The following is a 12,706-nucleotide window of genomic DNA, read 5'->3' on the forward strand; positions in this document are numbered from 1 at the left end:
CTCCGTTGACACTTGGACAGAAGTGGTTCAGAAAGAGGAAATCATAAGCTCAGAGGCCTTGAGGCAGAAGTCTCCCAGGGTGTTTAAAAAGTTTTTTGAGAACAGAGATTTTTTTTGTCTTATACTTGGTGGTGTTATTAATTGTGCCCAATAATTTCTTGCCTACGGAATAATTCAGTAAATATGATGATTCAAAGAATACAATAAATTCCTGTGTCATAAGTGAATGAGAGGGGGCACCTTGATAGAAGGTTATTAAACATATTTGGAAATCAATTCCTGTCCTGTGGCAGTATTTAGGATTTTGAACAATATGTAAAATAAAAGCATAAGTTAAATAAGTAATTAAAATTACATACACCTAGAGAAGTGCATTTAAGAGGTGCAGTTTGAGTGGCCACATTTCTGTAGCTTTTCACAACCTTTAGATTCCTTTGCTTTAAATTCAGTAAGAATCTTGAGGAATGGAGGTAAGGAAAGGTAGTGAAGATTAGATATTAGTTTTAGCGGTTTATTCAATAAAGCTTCTTTTGGTGCCTGCCAAGTGAGAAAAGCCGGATATATTCTGGTGCCAAGAACAGAGCTCCACACAGTAAATATTTTGTAAGTTTCTGTAGAACGAATGAGTGAATGAATGAACGAATGAAATGAATTTGGGGGGGGGGGTGGTCTCTCTTAAGTTCCCGGATTTGACGCCTAGAGTATCAGAGCCAAATTTCCAATTTTGCTTAATAATTCCTGTACTATGATAGAGGGTGATAACAAAGAAAATCCTTAAATAAAACAATGAGCCTTAACGAGTAGGTGGTAACCAACGTTGCGCCGAATTCTGTCCGTACTAGGCTTCCGTAGTCTTTCCGCCCCTAACTCGTTTACGCCACCGCGCCGGTAGTGATGTCGCGAGATTTGGAGCTCGCGGGAAAACTTGTTTGCGCGTCCGGAGCGGAGGGCGAGCGCGCGGGAAGTTCGAGTGTCGGACCCCGGGAACTCGGGCTGGCATGAGCCTCTGGGTGGACAAATACCGGCCCTGCTCCTTGGGACAGCTGGACTATCACAAGGAGCAGGCGGCCCAGCTGCGCAACCTGGTGAGTCGGCGGGACGGGGCGGGGAGAGCCGGAGGAGGGGAGGCCTTCGCCCTCCCGCTTCAGAAGGTGATGAATGCTGTGGAGAAAAGTAAAACTGGGACGAGGACACGGTGTGGGGGCGGGGACTGTGCTTGTAAACAAAGAAAGTCTCCCTGAGGACTGTCATCAGAGCCAAAGCTTGAAGGAAGTGGGAGAGCCCACAGTAGGGAGCTCTGGGGGAGGAGTGGAGCGGGTAGAGGGCACAGCAGGTGCAGAATATCTGAGGCAGGAGTGTGCACAGCCCGTCGCTCGGGAGGCCAGTGTGGCTGGCTAACCGTGGGCCAGTGGGAAGAGGAGTAGGAAATGGGGAAGTTTGGGGGTGGGAGGAAGTGCCGATACCGTAAATTTTAATAGAGTGAGATGGGAAGGCTTTGGAACGTTTTGAACAGAGAAGTGACATCATCTGACTTTTTAATAGGCTTACGTACAATTTCTTGGTGTCATTGCCCGCATTTACAAAAAGGAAGATATTGGGTTTATTAATTTCTAAGGTCATTTTTAATTCTAAAATATGTGGTATTAGGTTGTCCTTGAGTTTAATTTCTTAACGGAAGATTTTTCTTTTCCCTGTCGCGATGCCTATTTTTATGTTGTAGTTGATAAAAGTATCTAATGGCAGTGCTTTGTGAAAAGCAAACTGAAGTTTGTAGAGAGTGGAGATGGAAGAAGGGTCTTGAGTAGAAAAGCCACTTATCTACTATTTTTAAGGGCCTAAAGTACCACTTCCTGATGGAAGTGTTTTTGCTCAGCGCTCTGGTCTTCCAGTACCCATCTTTTTCAGAATTACAGGTACTATTTGTAAAGTTTTTTTTTTTTTAGTGAGAAATTGTAATAAAAGAACTCCATCCTTATATATGAAAGGCATTAGAAAAGTTGGTGGTGGTGTGAGAGTGAAGTGTTTTTTTTAAACTCTCTTTTAAAATTATTGGTATTCCAATACTAATACTATACTAATTTTAAGTAAATCTATTAATTTACTACTTTATTTATTTTTAGTATTTAAAATACTATTTAAATAAATCTAAATAAATATATCCCATGGTTAAGAAAATAAGAGTCAAAGCTATTCTAAGAAAATGCAATTTATAAATGAATACAGCTTCATTTATAGACAAATTGCATTTTCTTATAGTAGCTTCGACTTTGATTTTCTTAACCATGGGCTATATTTTATATTCTATTGCCAGTTTTCTATTATATAGAATTTGGAATAAATATTTGCACAAAAATTTAGTATATTAGTCTTGTGTTAATAGATTTGGCTTTTCAAAAGTATTCACCTGTTTACCTTTGAATCTACAACCTAATAAAAGTGTGAAACATTTGCAGCATAACTTATTTTTGGTGAGATAGAAGTTTAAAAAAATGAAGGCTATATTTGTGGAGTACCTACTATTTTCCATGCATTGTCTTAGGTAAATAGTTCCTTTCCTTGACACTTTTTTCTTTCAGTGCCAGAGACAGATGAGTTTACAAAGTATTAACATTCACTGTAACAAGCACTTCTGTTAAGATACTTATTTTCATTTTTTCTAAAACGGTTATTTATAAAACTTGCTCCACAAGATTTTATGCACCTGAAGCTAAGGTCTGTGTTCTTGTCATCTTTATAGCCTTCATAACACTGATCCCCAGACCTGACTGAGCATCAGAATCACCTGGGAACGTTTTTAAAAAACAATCTTGTTTTGAAATGTAGCACTGTCAGCGTCCCACTCCATTCCTTTGCTCTTAATTTATAAAATTACACAGACCGACTTGCGACTCCCTGCATCTGCATTTTCTGAAGGCTTTCTCTTGCTGACACCTCTAAGCAGACTTGAAATGTCAGGGAATTAATGCCCTCTCTTTCTCTCCATTCACTTTCCCAAGCCAGCAAAAGATTGATGAGAGGTAGTGTATCATACTCCAGCTTCTCCACCCTTGGGTGGTTTAATAGTGTGGTGTATTTTTCACTGGCTTCAAGAGTATCCACAGCAGGATCACGCCCCAGGTGCCCAGAGTGGTATTTAAGTTAACAACACTGTTGTTGGCTGCCTTCCTTCCTTGCTTTCCTGCTTCCTTACAAAGTTTTCCTTTACCTTCCAAATAAAACCAGATGCACTCGTTTCTTATCAAAGGGACTATTTGTAGAAGCCCAAACTACAACAGGCATCAGTCTCAGTTACTGAATCATAATCTTGTGGATGGGGTCCAGTAATTAATTAGTCTTTTTATTAAAAGTTCTCTGGAAGATTCTGACAGTCAGCCAGGTTTGGGATTTCTTGCTTTCTAGCATATAGTGTTGTATCTTACATGTACTGTGCTAGATATATAAGTTATATAACATTAATCCCAGGGGGATAATCAGCATTTCAGAGTTAAAGATCTGTCTCTCTCTATATATTCACACACACACACACACACACACACACACACACACACACACACACACATTTTTGAAGTTTCATAGGTAGAGACACAAAATATTTGATACTTGAAAAGTAGTTTACTTCCACACGTTGGGCAGTAGTTTGGGGAAAATGCCTTGTTCTTTTTTTTCCAGGTGCAGTGTGGTGACTTTCCTCATCTGTTAGTCTATGGACCATCAGGTGCTGGAAAAAAGACAAGAATTATGTGTATTCTACGTGAACTTTATGGTGTGGGAGTGGAAAAATTGAGAATTGAACATCAGACCATCACAGTAAGCATTTCACTTTGAGGCCCTCCAAATATTTAGAGCAGGGATTTTCAGTCCTCATCATATAGGACCCTTTGCTGCCCAATGTATGATTTAAGTAAGAATTTCACAGGTAATCCTGGTGTACAGGTTTGAGAGTTGCTGATTTATAGACCTAACTATTATAACCAGACAAAAGTTACAGTACGTTAGAGAAGAAATATGAGCAACAGGAGACTTTGGGTAAGATGTAGGTGGTGGGATTCATTTCAGATTCGAATTAGTGTCAGCTGGAACTAGAACTCAAGTTTCTAAAGTTCATTGTTCTGAGAGCAGTAGTGGGTATGGAAAGGGAATGATTTGGAGAAAAATTTTAAACGTGGAATCCGGTGACTTGGTAAAGATTGGGCATCTGACTGACTGGGAGAGGAGGCCTGAGGCTCTGGGATGTTCAGAGTTCCCGTGATCTTGCCCTGGCTGTGTTTTGTAGCCTCATGCTCTGCAATGCATTTTCATACTCTTTCCTTACTGACAGTGTTTAAGATCTAGCTGAAATGTATCCTCTTGGAAGTGCCCCCCCAACCCCGTTATAATTAATGTTTCCTCCTACAACCCATAGTTTATACTTTTTAGAGCATTTACTTTGTTTTGCCTTGATCATAGTTATTTATACATCTTTACTCTGACAAGATTGTATTTGTTTTGAAGTTATATAGGGTAAATTTTATATTTTTGTAAGTTATACTTGACATGTGGCATTATATTAGTTTCAGGTATACTGCATAGTGATTCGATATTTTTATGCATTATGAAATAATCACCACAATCAGTCCAGTTGCCATCATTTTCACATTCTTCATAGCCTCTGGTATAGTGTCTTGCACATATTAGGCACTGAAAAAATGTAAACTGAGTGACTGGACAGTAGGTTGTGCTATTAATAGAATCTTTAGGAGGATAAATGGACTGTAGGCTAATGTGGATTAGCTCGTGTTTAGACACATTGAATTTGAGGTGTTGGTAGTACATCCTGGTGGAAATTCTTTAAAATATGCAGGGACAAATTTAATAAGAAAGGTAATAAGAAAACCTTATACGTAATTTTATAAAAGCACAAAAAACAAGAGCTGATCAAATGGATAGATTGTTCTCAGTAGTATTTTAAAGTATCTGTTCTCCCCATGTTCAATATAAATTTTAGTGAAATTCCAATTAAAATGCAATTTATTTTTTTAATTGTATGAAGTGATCTTAAAGTACGTTTCTGAGACTAGCTAAAATAATTGTGAAAAAGAAGATTTGTGAAGTGGGACATGTGTTTATTAAACCATACTGTAAGGCTACTATAATCAAAACAATATTGTTATGGCATGGGGATAGAGATTTACATCAGTGGAACTGAATAGAGAGCCCAGAAATATGACAGCCCAAGATCTGTTTCACATCAGTAGGAAAAGGATTGGTCAGCAAAATGTGCTAGCATAACTAGTTACCAACCCAGAAGAAAATAAAGTTGAATCCCTGTGACACATAATTTATAAATCCAGATCAGTTAAAGACTGAAATGGTAAAATGAAACAATTTCTTAGAATAGAATTTCTTAGACTGTATGAACAGTGTATGAGTCAGGAACACCTTTTAAAAAAAACATGGGAGCTGTAGAAGAAAGTATATACTTGGGTATATATGAATTTTAAAAGTTTGTATGACAGAAGATAGTATACATAAGCTCAATAGAAAAATGAAGGATTATAAAAAATATTTGAAAGGAATGTGTTAGATAAAAGATTTTACAAAGTGACAATGGAAAAACAACCTGGTAGAAAACTGAATAAAATATGGTCACAGGAGAGAAAGATAAACAGTCAATAAACCTATGTGAAGATGTTTGACCTTTGTGGTAGTTGAGGAAAAGCAGTGAGAGTCTATTACACAGTCATCAAATAGGCAAAAATTGAAGACATGATGAAACCTACTGCAGATGAGGAATAACGAGGAGTATTTGTTGCCAGTGGAAAAGTGAATTGTTAGATTTTTTTGGAAAGTGGCTGGTTATACATAAACACATATATACATATAAAAGTTTAGAAAACATCATCTTCGATCCATCAGATCTTTTATTGGGAATCTGTTACATAGAAGTGAAAGCAGTGCATGAGACATATGCACAAGGATGTTAATTACGGAATTGTTTGAGATTGTAAAAAGCAAGAAACAAAATGCCCATCTGTATGACTGGCTTTGGGACATCCATGTTACAGTTGATATGCAACTATAACAGCCTATACCACTTGTCTGAGAAGGTTGTCTAGATGTGTTAAGGAAAAGCAAAACACAGAGAAATATATACGATTGCCTCTTTTTAAAACAATTTTTGCAAGTACGCTGACACACTCTATGTAGTAATGTATTAGTATGTGTTTATTTTTGTGTGTTATCGTGGAAAAGGCTGTGAAAGGACATAGGCAAATTATTTACAGCGATGATCTGATAACTGGGAATGGTTTGGAGATTTCTGGAGGTAAAGGAGAAAAGTGATCACACTAAAAACAGACTGTGTGATATGACCCAATGTACATAAAAACGTATATGTTTACATGCACCTTAAGAAAGGAATGGGGTTAATGAAGTTGAAGCATTAGTGGTGGTCATCTAAAGTTTTCTTTCTTTAGTAAACATAAATTGTTTACATAATTAAAAAGAATGAAATACAGAAAAGAGGAGAAATAGTCATGTATAAACATTAAAAAAAAAAAACTATTTTCTTTGTCCACAGACTCCATCTAAAAAGAAAATTGAAATTAGCACTATTGCAAGCAATTACCACCTTGAAGTTAATCCCAGGTAAGTTGCTACTACATAGAAATAAGCAATTTTAGAATAGCGATGTTCAGACTTTTTTTTTAAAGAGAATGTTTTTTTGAAATAAAATTATGTATGGAAACAATATATACAATAGATAAAAGTGAAGCTGCCCTGTGTGAGACGGTGAGCCTAGAACCTTCCTACTTTCCCTTCTCTTTGATACCCCTGAAGTCAAATAATTTTCATTAAGTTTTCTTGCTCTACAGAGCTCTGTGCTTTACACAAAGTATTTTGCATAGTCAGTAAGTTTTTGTTGAATTATACTGACTCATTCAGAACTGGTGAGCCAAGTGTGTCTAAAAAGTTTGTAAATGCCTGAAAAAATATTTCAGAAAGTGAATTTGGGTTCCATTTTCTTTGTTTCAGTTTTTTGATTAGAGGGTATTATAGCCCATCAGCCACTGTCTGTATTCTCTATCATGAGATAATGACTAGGATCTTGTCGGGAGGCACATTGAAAACATGCCACAGCAGTTACTTTCTGCTTAAGTAAATGATGTAGAAATGATTGTATTGGACGTAAAGTTGGCTAAGCCTTCAGGGTTCTACGGGGTCTGATATGTTCTTGAAGGAGAACAGAATCAAGGACATCTTCAGGCAAAGGCAACTTTACGGGCAGTGGCACAGCAATGAGATCGAGCATCCCTTTCTAGGCTGAATGGAATAAGAGGAAGAGAGTTTTAAGCTAATGTGTATTCAGTAGCAGGCACTATGTGGGAAGCTTTACATGGATTATTTAGTCCTCAGAACCCTAACAGACTGATATTATTTTTCCTAGGTATGTCAAAGAAAAAATTAAGGTTGGTGGGAAAGGGTCTGATCGTAAAAGTAGAGAGTGGTAATTCCATAGACAAAAGCAAAATATTTCAGATTCTGGACAAGGAAATGATTATAAAAGAAACACTATGTATATTGATCTAATAATATTGAATTGAGACAGACAATGGCTGTTTGGGAAAATAAACTAAAGCTGACTTCTTTGCCCTCTTTTTCTCTTTGAGAGTTTCTCTGTAGCAAGAATAGTCAGTTGGAGGGTAAGCTGTTTGTTTTTCAGGTGTTTTAAATTGAAGTCAGTTGGGGAGGGGGAGTGGGCGGTAAGCTGTTTGTTTTTCAGGTGTTTTAAATTGAAGTCAGTTGGAGGGTAAGCTGTTTGTTTTTCAGGTGTTTTAAATTGACATTCAGCCTGAATTAACCAGGTGACTTATGTTGGTTTGTGAGGTGCAGGACTTGAGTGCTAAAGCAACGATATTGGTATAAATGACAGGTAATGCCTGTAAATCAGCAGCTTACAGAGTTCTGATTTGTGTCCTAAACTTAATTTGCTTATCCCATCCCCTTGCTAAGACCCTGAATCAACTCTGCTGGTGCTGAGAGGGACTTGTCTAGGCTTGTTCTCTCTCAAACCTTTACTATTTCGGGGGTGGGGAAGAGGAACAGAGATTAAATTTCTGTTCCAAGGAGTTATTTTTATATTTTAAATTAGCTCTGACTAGGTATTAATTATAGTGGGTACAGAAGTGTCAAAGTATTTGACAAGCTGTTAATAGCTATTGCTCTTTTTTTTTTTTTGAGTCTTTTCCCTTTTTTTCTTGATGAGTCTGGCTAATGGTTTATCAATTTTGTTTATCTTCTCAGTAAACTTAATATAAGAACATGCTTGGTGTTTTCAGTGATATTAACCAAATTGTAGTTGGAATATTTTTAGTATTTAATGACCCTAAAACACTTCACTTTTAAAGTTTTGTGAATGTAATAGGTGTTACTCAGTTTGATTAAAATTTTTTTTTTTTAAACATCTTTATTGAAGTATAATTGCCTTACAATGGTGTGTTAGCTTCTGCTTTATAACAAAGTGAATCAGTTATACATATACAATATGTTCCCATTTCTCTTCCCTCTTGCATCTCCCTCCCTCCCACCCTCCCCATCCCACCCCTCTAGGTGGTCACAAAGCACCGAGCTGATCTCCCTGTGCTATGCAGCTGCTTCCCACTAGCTATCTATTTTACATTTGGAAGTGTATATATGTCCATGACACTCTCTCACCCTGTCACATCTCACCCCACCCCCTCCCCATATCCTCAAGTCCATTAAAATTTTGATCACTTAAGATCTTCAACATTTTTCTTACAATAACAGATTAAGAATAAGGGCATAATACTTTCTAAATATTTACACACATATATACCACTATTTTTGTTTTGTATAGTGATGCTGGAAATAGTGACCGGGTAGTAATTCAGGAGATGTTGAAAACAGTGGCACAATCACAGCAACTTGAAACAAACTCTCAAAAAGATTTTAAAGGTATGTGATAAAAAAATTTCTTTTTATGAGTCAGACACTTAAATTACAAGCAGTGGGTATAAGAGAAAAATGTAGTGGGGAATGTAAATTCCATCCATTTAGCAAATATTTATTAACCTCTTGTTCTGTGCCGAGCACTATGCTACCTTTTTTTTTTTTTTTTTTCTTTAAATATGTAAAAGTGAACGAGAGACATGATCTCTGCTCCTGGGAGTTTATAGTCTAATGGAATTGAATTTTGGCAGAAAGAACTATTTGTGCCACCCATTTGTTACTTTAGAACTAGATAAGTAATGAAAAAATACTTAATTTAAAATAAGAAATTGCATGATTTAAAAATAATGGTTCTTAGAACCAAAGTGACATGTTCATTATCGAATATTTAGCTAAAAAAAGAAAATCCATATCGGCTATAATCCCTGTAACAGTTACTGTTAACATTTGCAGTATTATTTATGTGCATATATATGCATATATTTTTACAGGAGATTTTTTGATAAATATGCCAATATTTAATGCTTTTGATATATTTTGCCAAATTCTTTATCTGAAAGAGGGTATAGCTCCGTGCTACCACCAGCAGTGTTTAGGAATGCCCATTTCTCTCTAACATTTATCAACACTGGATAATTATTTTTAATCCTTGTCAGTTTGAGTGGAAAAAATAAATTGTTTGTACTTTTGTTTTTTTTTTTTTTAGTGAATGTGATGATTTTATCTTTTGTTCATTGCTTATTTTACTGTTTTGTAAATCGCCTGTGCATATTCCAGTGTATTTCTTTCCTCCTCAGTGTATACTTCAAAATAAATTAAACAATTTTTTTTTCAAATGCTCTTCTGTATCCATTAATGTAGTTTGATGATTTTTCTTCTTAGTGTTTAGTATTATATTACTGGATCTTTTAGTGAAACTGCTTTGCATTTCTGGAGTAAATGTCACTTGGTTGGGATGTGTTAATTTTTAAAATATGCTGCTGTTTTCTCACCTAGCAATGATTTATTTTTTTATCATTTTATTTGGTGCTATCCTTGTCAGATACTGGGATCAATCTCCTTGTCTTTATTTTTCCTGTTCTGTTCAGTTTCGGTTCTATTTCCAGAACTTCTCCATATTGTGAAGTGTTGTCTTGGAAGGAATATTCATTTTATTATTTTCAGTCCAATGTTCTGTCAAACCTTATTGCATCAAGGTTCCTAGCTCTTATCCATGAATTGAGCCCTGTGGGTGCTGTTCTTAAATTGGCCCATGATATTTCCAGTGTGCTTTTGTGGGTGATTTGGGGTTCTCCTGTCCTAAAGGCTGTCAAAAACCTGGTGGATCCCAGCCACTTCCTCCCACGCATAGTTTCTTATTCTCACTTGCTCATATTTAGGGTTCTTAGGGACAACTTGTCACCTAGTTTTGATATAAATGTTGTCTTGGGTCTTGGAATCTTTACTTGTTCTGTCTGTTTTTATGGGAAAGATTCAAATCCTGCAAATGCTACCACTGTCATCTTCTAGAAATAATTTAATACAATGAAAAATACAACAGTTGGATTCAGTCCCTACATACTATTCCTGAAGCACTTTAAGGCCAATCCTTGATTATGACCAGATGGTATCTTATTATACAAGTAACCAGATATCTTTATGCCTTATTTGCTACATCTCTTGTGCCAGTGTTTTCCAAAGTATATTCCTTAATGCTAAGGTGTTCTACAGAAATGTGCTCCTGAGATAAATTATTTTGGGTAAATGCAGCACAGTATATCCTTGTTGTGGTGATTTCTACTGTGTATAAATATAATAAAGGGTGCAGTAAATTCTACAACAAAATAACATCTTTAACTTTGTTTAGCCTAGTGGTTTTTAGACTTGTTTGATCTGAGAATGTTTTAAAATAAAAATAAAAGAAATTATTCTCACCATACCTATAAGTTTTGCATGTCTTCTCCAAAGGGGAAAGTAGTATATTAGGCTTATTGTTTAGGATTTCACTCTGAATAATGAGGAGGAAGAGGAAGAGAAATACTTAAGTTAAAGTTTGTTTTGTTTTTCCTTGACTCAGTCGTGTTATTGACAGAAGTTGACAAACTCACTAAAGATGCTCAGCATGCCTTGCGCAGAACCATGGAAAAGTATATGTCCACCTGCAGGTTGATCTTGTGTTGCAATTCTACCTCAAAAGTGATACCACCTATTCGTAGTAGGTGCCTTGCAGTTCGTGTGCCTGCTCCCAGCATTGAAGATGTAAGTCAAGTTAAACTTTTCAGAAAAAAATTTCACTTCAGATTCCATGCGCACTGTGTGTACATCCCTGTCATGTTTGTTTTTGTGAAAACATAGTGAGCTATATCAGTAATTTAGGAATAGCTATGGCCTGGATGCTAACTATTAGTATATGTATAAACCTATATATATATATATATATATATGTAGTAAATACCAGATACCAATATATAGAAAATGTTCTTTCCATTAAATCATCTTTTACTTTAAACAAGTAATTATTGTGGATTTTACTAAAGTAGGTAAGGACTAGTTATTTAATGGCTTTTACCTTAACCTGATTTAATTGGCTTATGGAGGAGACGTGAGTATTCAGGAAATAGATTTTGCAAGAAGATGATTTGGGAATACCTAGTCCCCTGTTAGGGGACCAAAGTTAGTCTGAAACATAATACATTTTTTTGTTTTCTTTATCATTCTTAATAGCCATCAGTAGAAATACCAGTTTCTCACAAGCAGTTTTCTGCTGTTTAATAGATTTGGGACAATTTTATGCAAAGTGGGGATAATATGTGACATTGTATTAGTTTCAAAGTAGTTAAAGTAACTTTATTATAAGTTTCACTTGTAAAAATTTTGGGGGTGATAGAGTTAAAAGTGTCTGTAAAGCAGCAGCACTGCCAGGTTACACCACTCCCATGGGCACCATTCAGGTCTTAGTGCCTGAGTCGTGTGCACTTCAGCTTGTACGGCTCTACTTGGCAGCCTTGTGGGCAGTATCTTTGCCCCCAGCCTGAGACCCTTTGTCTCCAACTCCCTACTGCCTTGAGGAGGCTGTCAGGCTTAGAGCTGGGACCAGATCTTCCTCCAGTTGCCCATCTAGCTGCTGCTTCTTCCTGACAACTAGGCTAGACCCCTGGCTTCCTGCTGAAGGAGCAGTGGGTTAGGGTAGGGTAGTGACCAGAAAAAAGGTTGGGGAGGGTCTATAAAGATATTAACAGAAATTGTCTCAGTATGCTGTTTGACAGATTGCCCATTTTTGTTAATTATTTTGTTTGTAGATTTGCCATGTGTTATCTACTGTGTGCAAGAAGGAAGGTCTAAATCTTCCTTCACAACTGGCTCATAGACTTGCAGAGAAGTCCTGCAGAAATCTCAGAAAAGCCCTGCTTATGTGTGAAGCCTGCAGAGTGCAACAGTGAGTGAAAGGGGGAAGTTACCATGGGAAACATTTTGGGACATAAGCCCACTTTCATTTAATTTATTTTGTTCTCTTTTTGTCATGTAGATATCCTTTCACTGCAGATCAAGAAATCCCTGAAACAGATTGGGAGGTGTATCTGAGGGAGACTGCCAATGCTATTGTCAGTCAGCAGACTCCACAGAGGTAACTGATGTAAAAGATCACCATGAAAGTTTGGTCATTGAGGTAGTACAGATATTCTAAGTTTTAGGTTAGCTGTTTTATGCTAATACCATGCCATTTAGAATTATAATTAAATCTATAATACTACACTTATAAAGAAAAGGTAGGATTTAA

The 12,706-nt window shown here is 36.5% G+C and overlaps 1 protein-coding gene across 6 annotated transcripts in view; it reads left to right on the plus strand.

The window, feature by feature from the left end:
* Nucleotides 1-881: 881 nt before the first annotated feature.
* Nucleotides 882-12,706, plus strand: part of RFC3 (replication factor C subunit 3) — a 161,577-nt gene continuing 149,752 nt past the window's right edge. For all 6 annotated transcript variants that reach the window (XR_014236945.1, XR_014236946.1, XR_014236947.1 and 3 more), the window contains exons 1-7: nt 882-1,085; nt 3,670-3,807; nt 6,560-6,627; nt 8,858-8,955; nt 11,006-11,187; nt 12,228-12,364; nt 12,455-12,553. Coding sequence is in view for 1 of the 6 variants with exons in the window: in XM_082365622.1 (XP_082221748.1) it covers nt 999-1,085; nt 3,670-3,807; nt 6,560-6,627; nt 8,858-8,955; nt 11,006-11,187; nt 12,228-12,364; nt 12,455-12,553 (809 nt within the window). In the remaining 5 variants the exon portion in view is untranslated. The remainder of the gene's footprint in view (nt 1,086-3,669; nt 3,808-6,559; nt 6,628-8,857; nt 8,956-11,005; nt 11,188-12,227; nt 12,365-12,454; nt 12,554-12,706) is intronic.

Source organism: Balaenoptera borealis (assembly GCF_965194805.1).
Source record: "Balaenoptera borealis genome assembly, chromosome: 18".
Taxonomy (NCBI): Eukaryota; Metazoa; Chordata; class Mammalia; order Artiodactyla; family Balaenopteridae; genus Balaenoptera; species Balaenoptera borealis.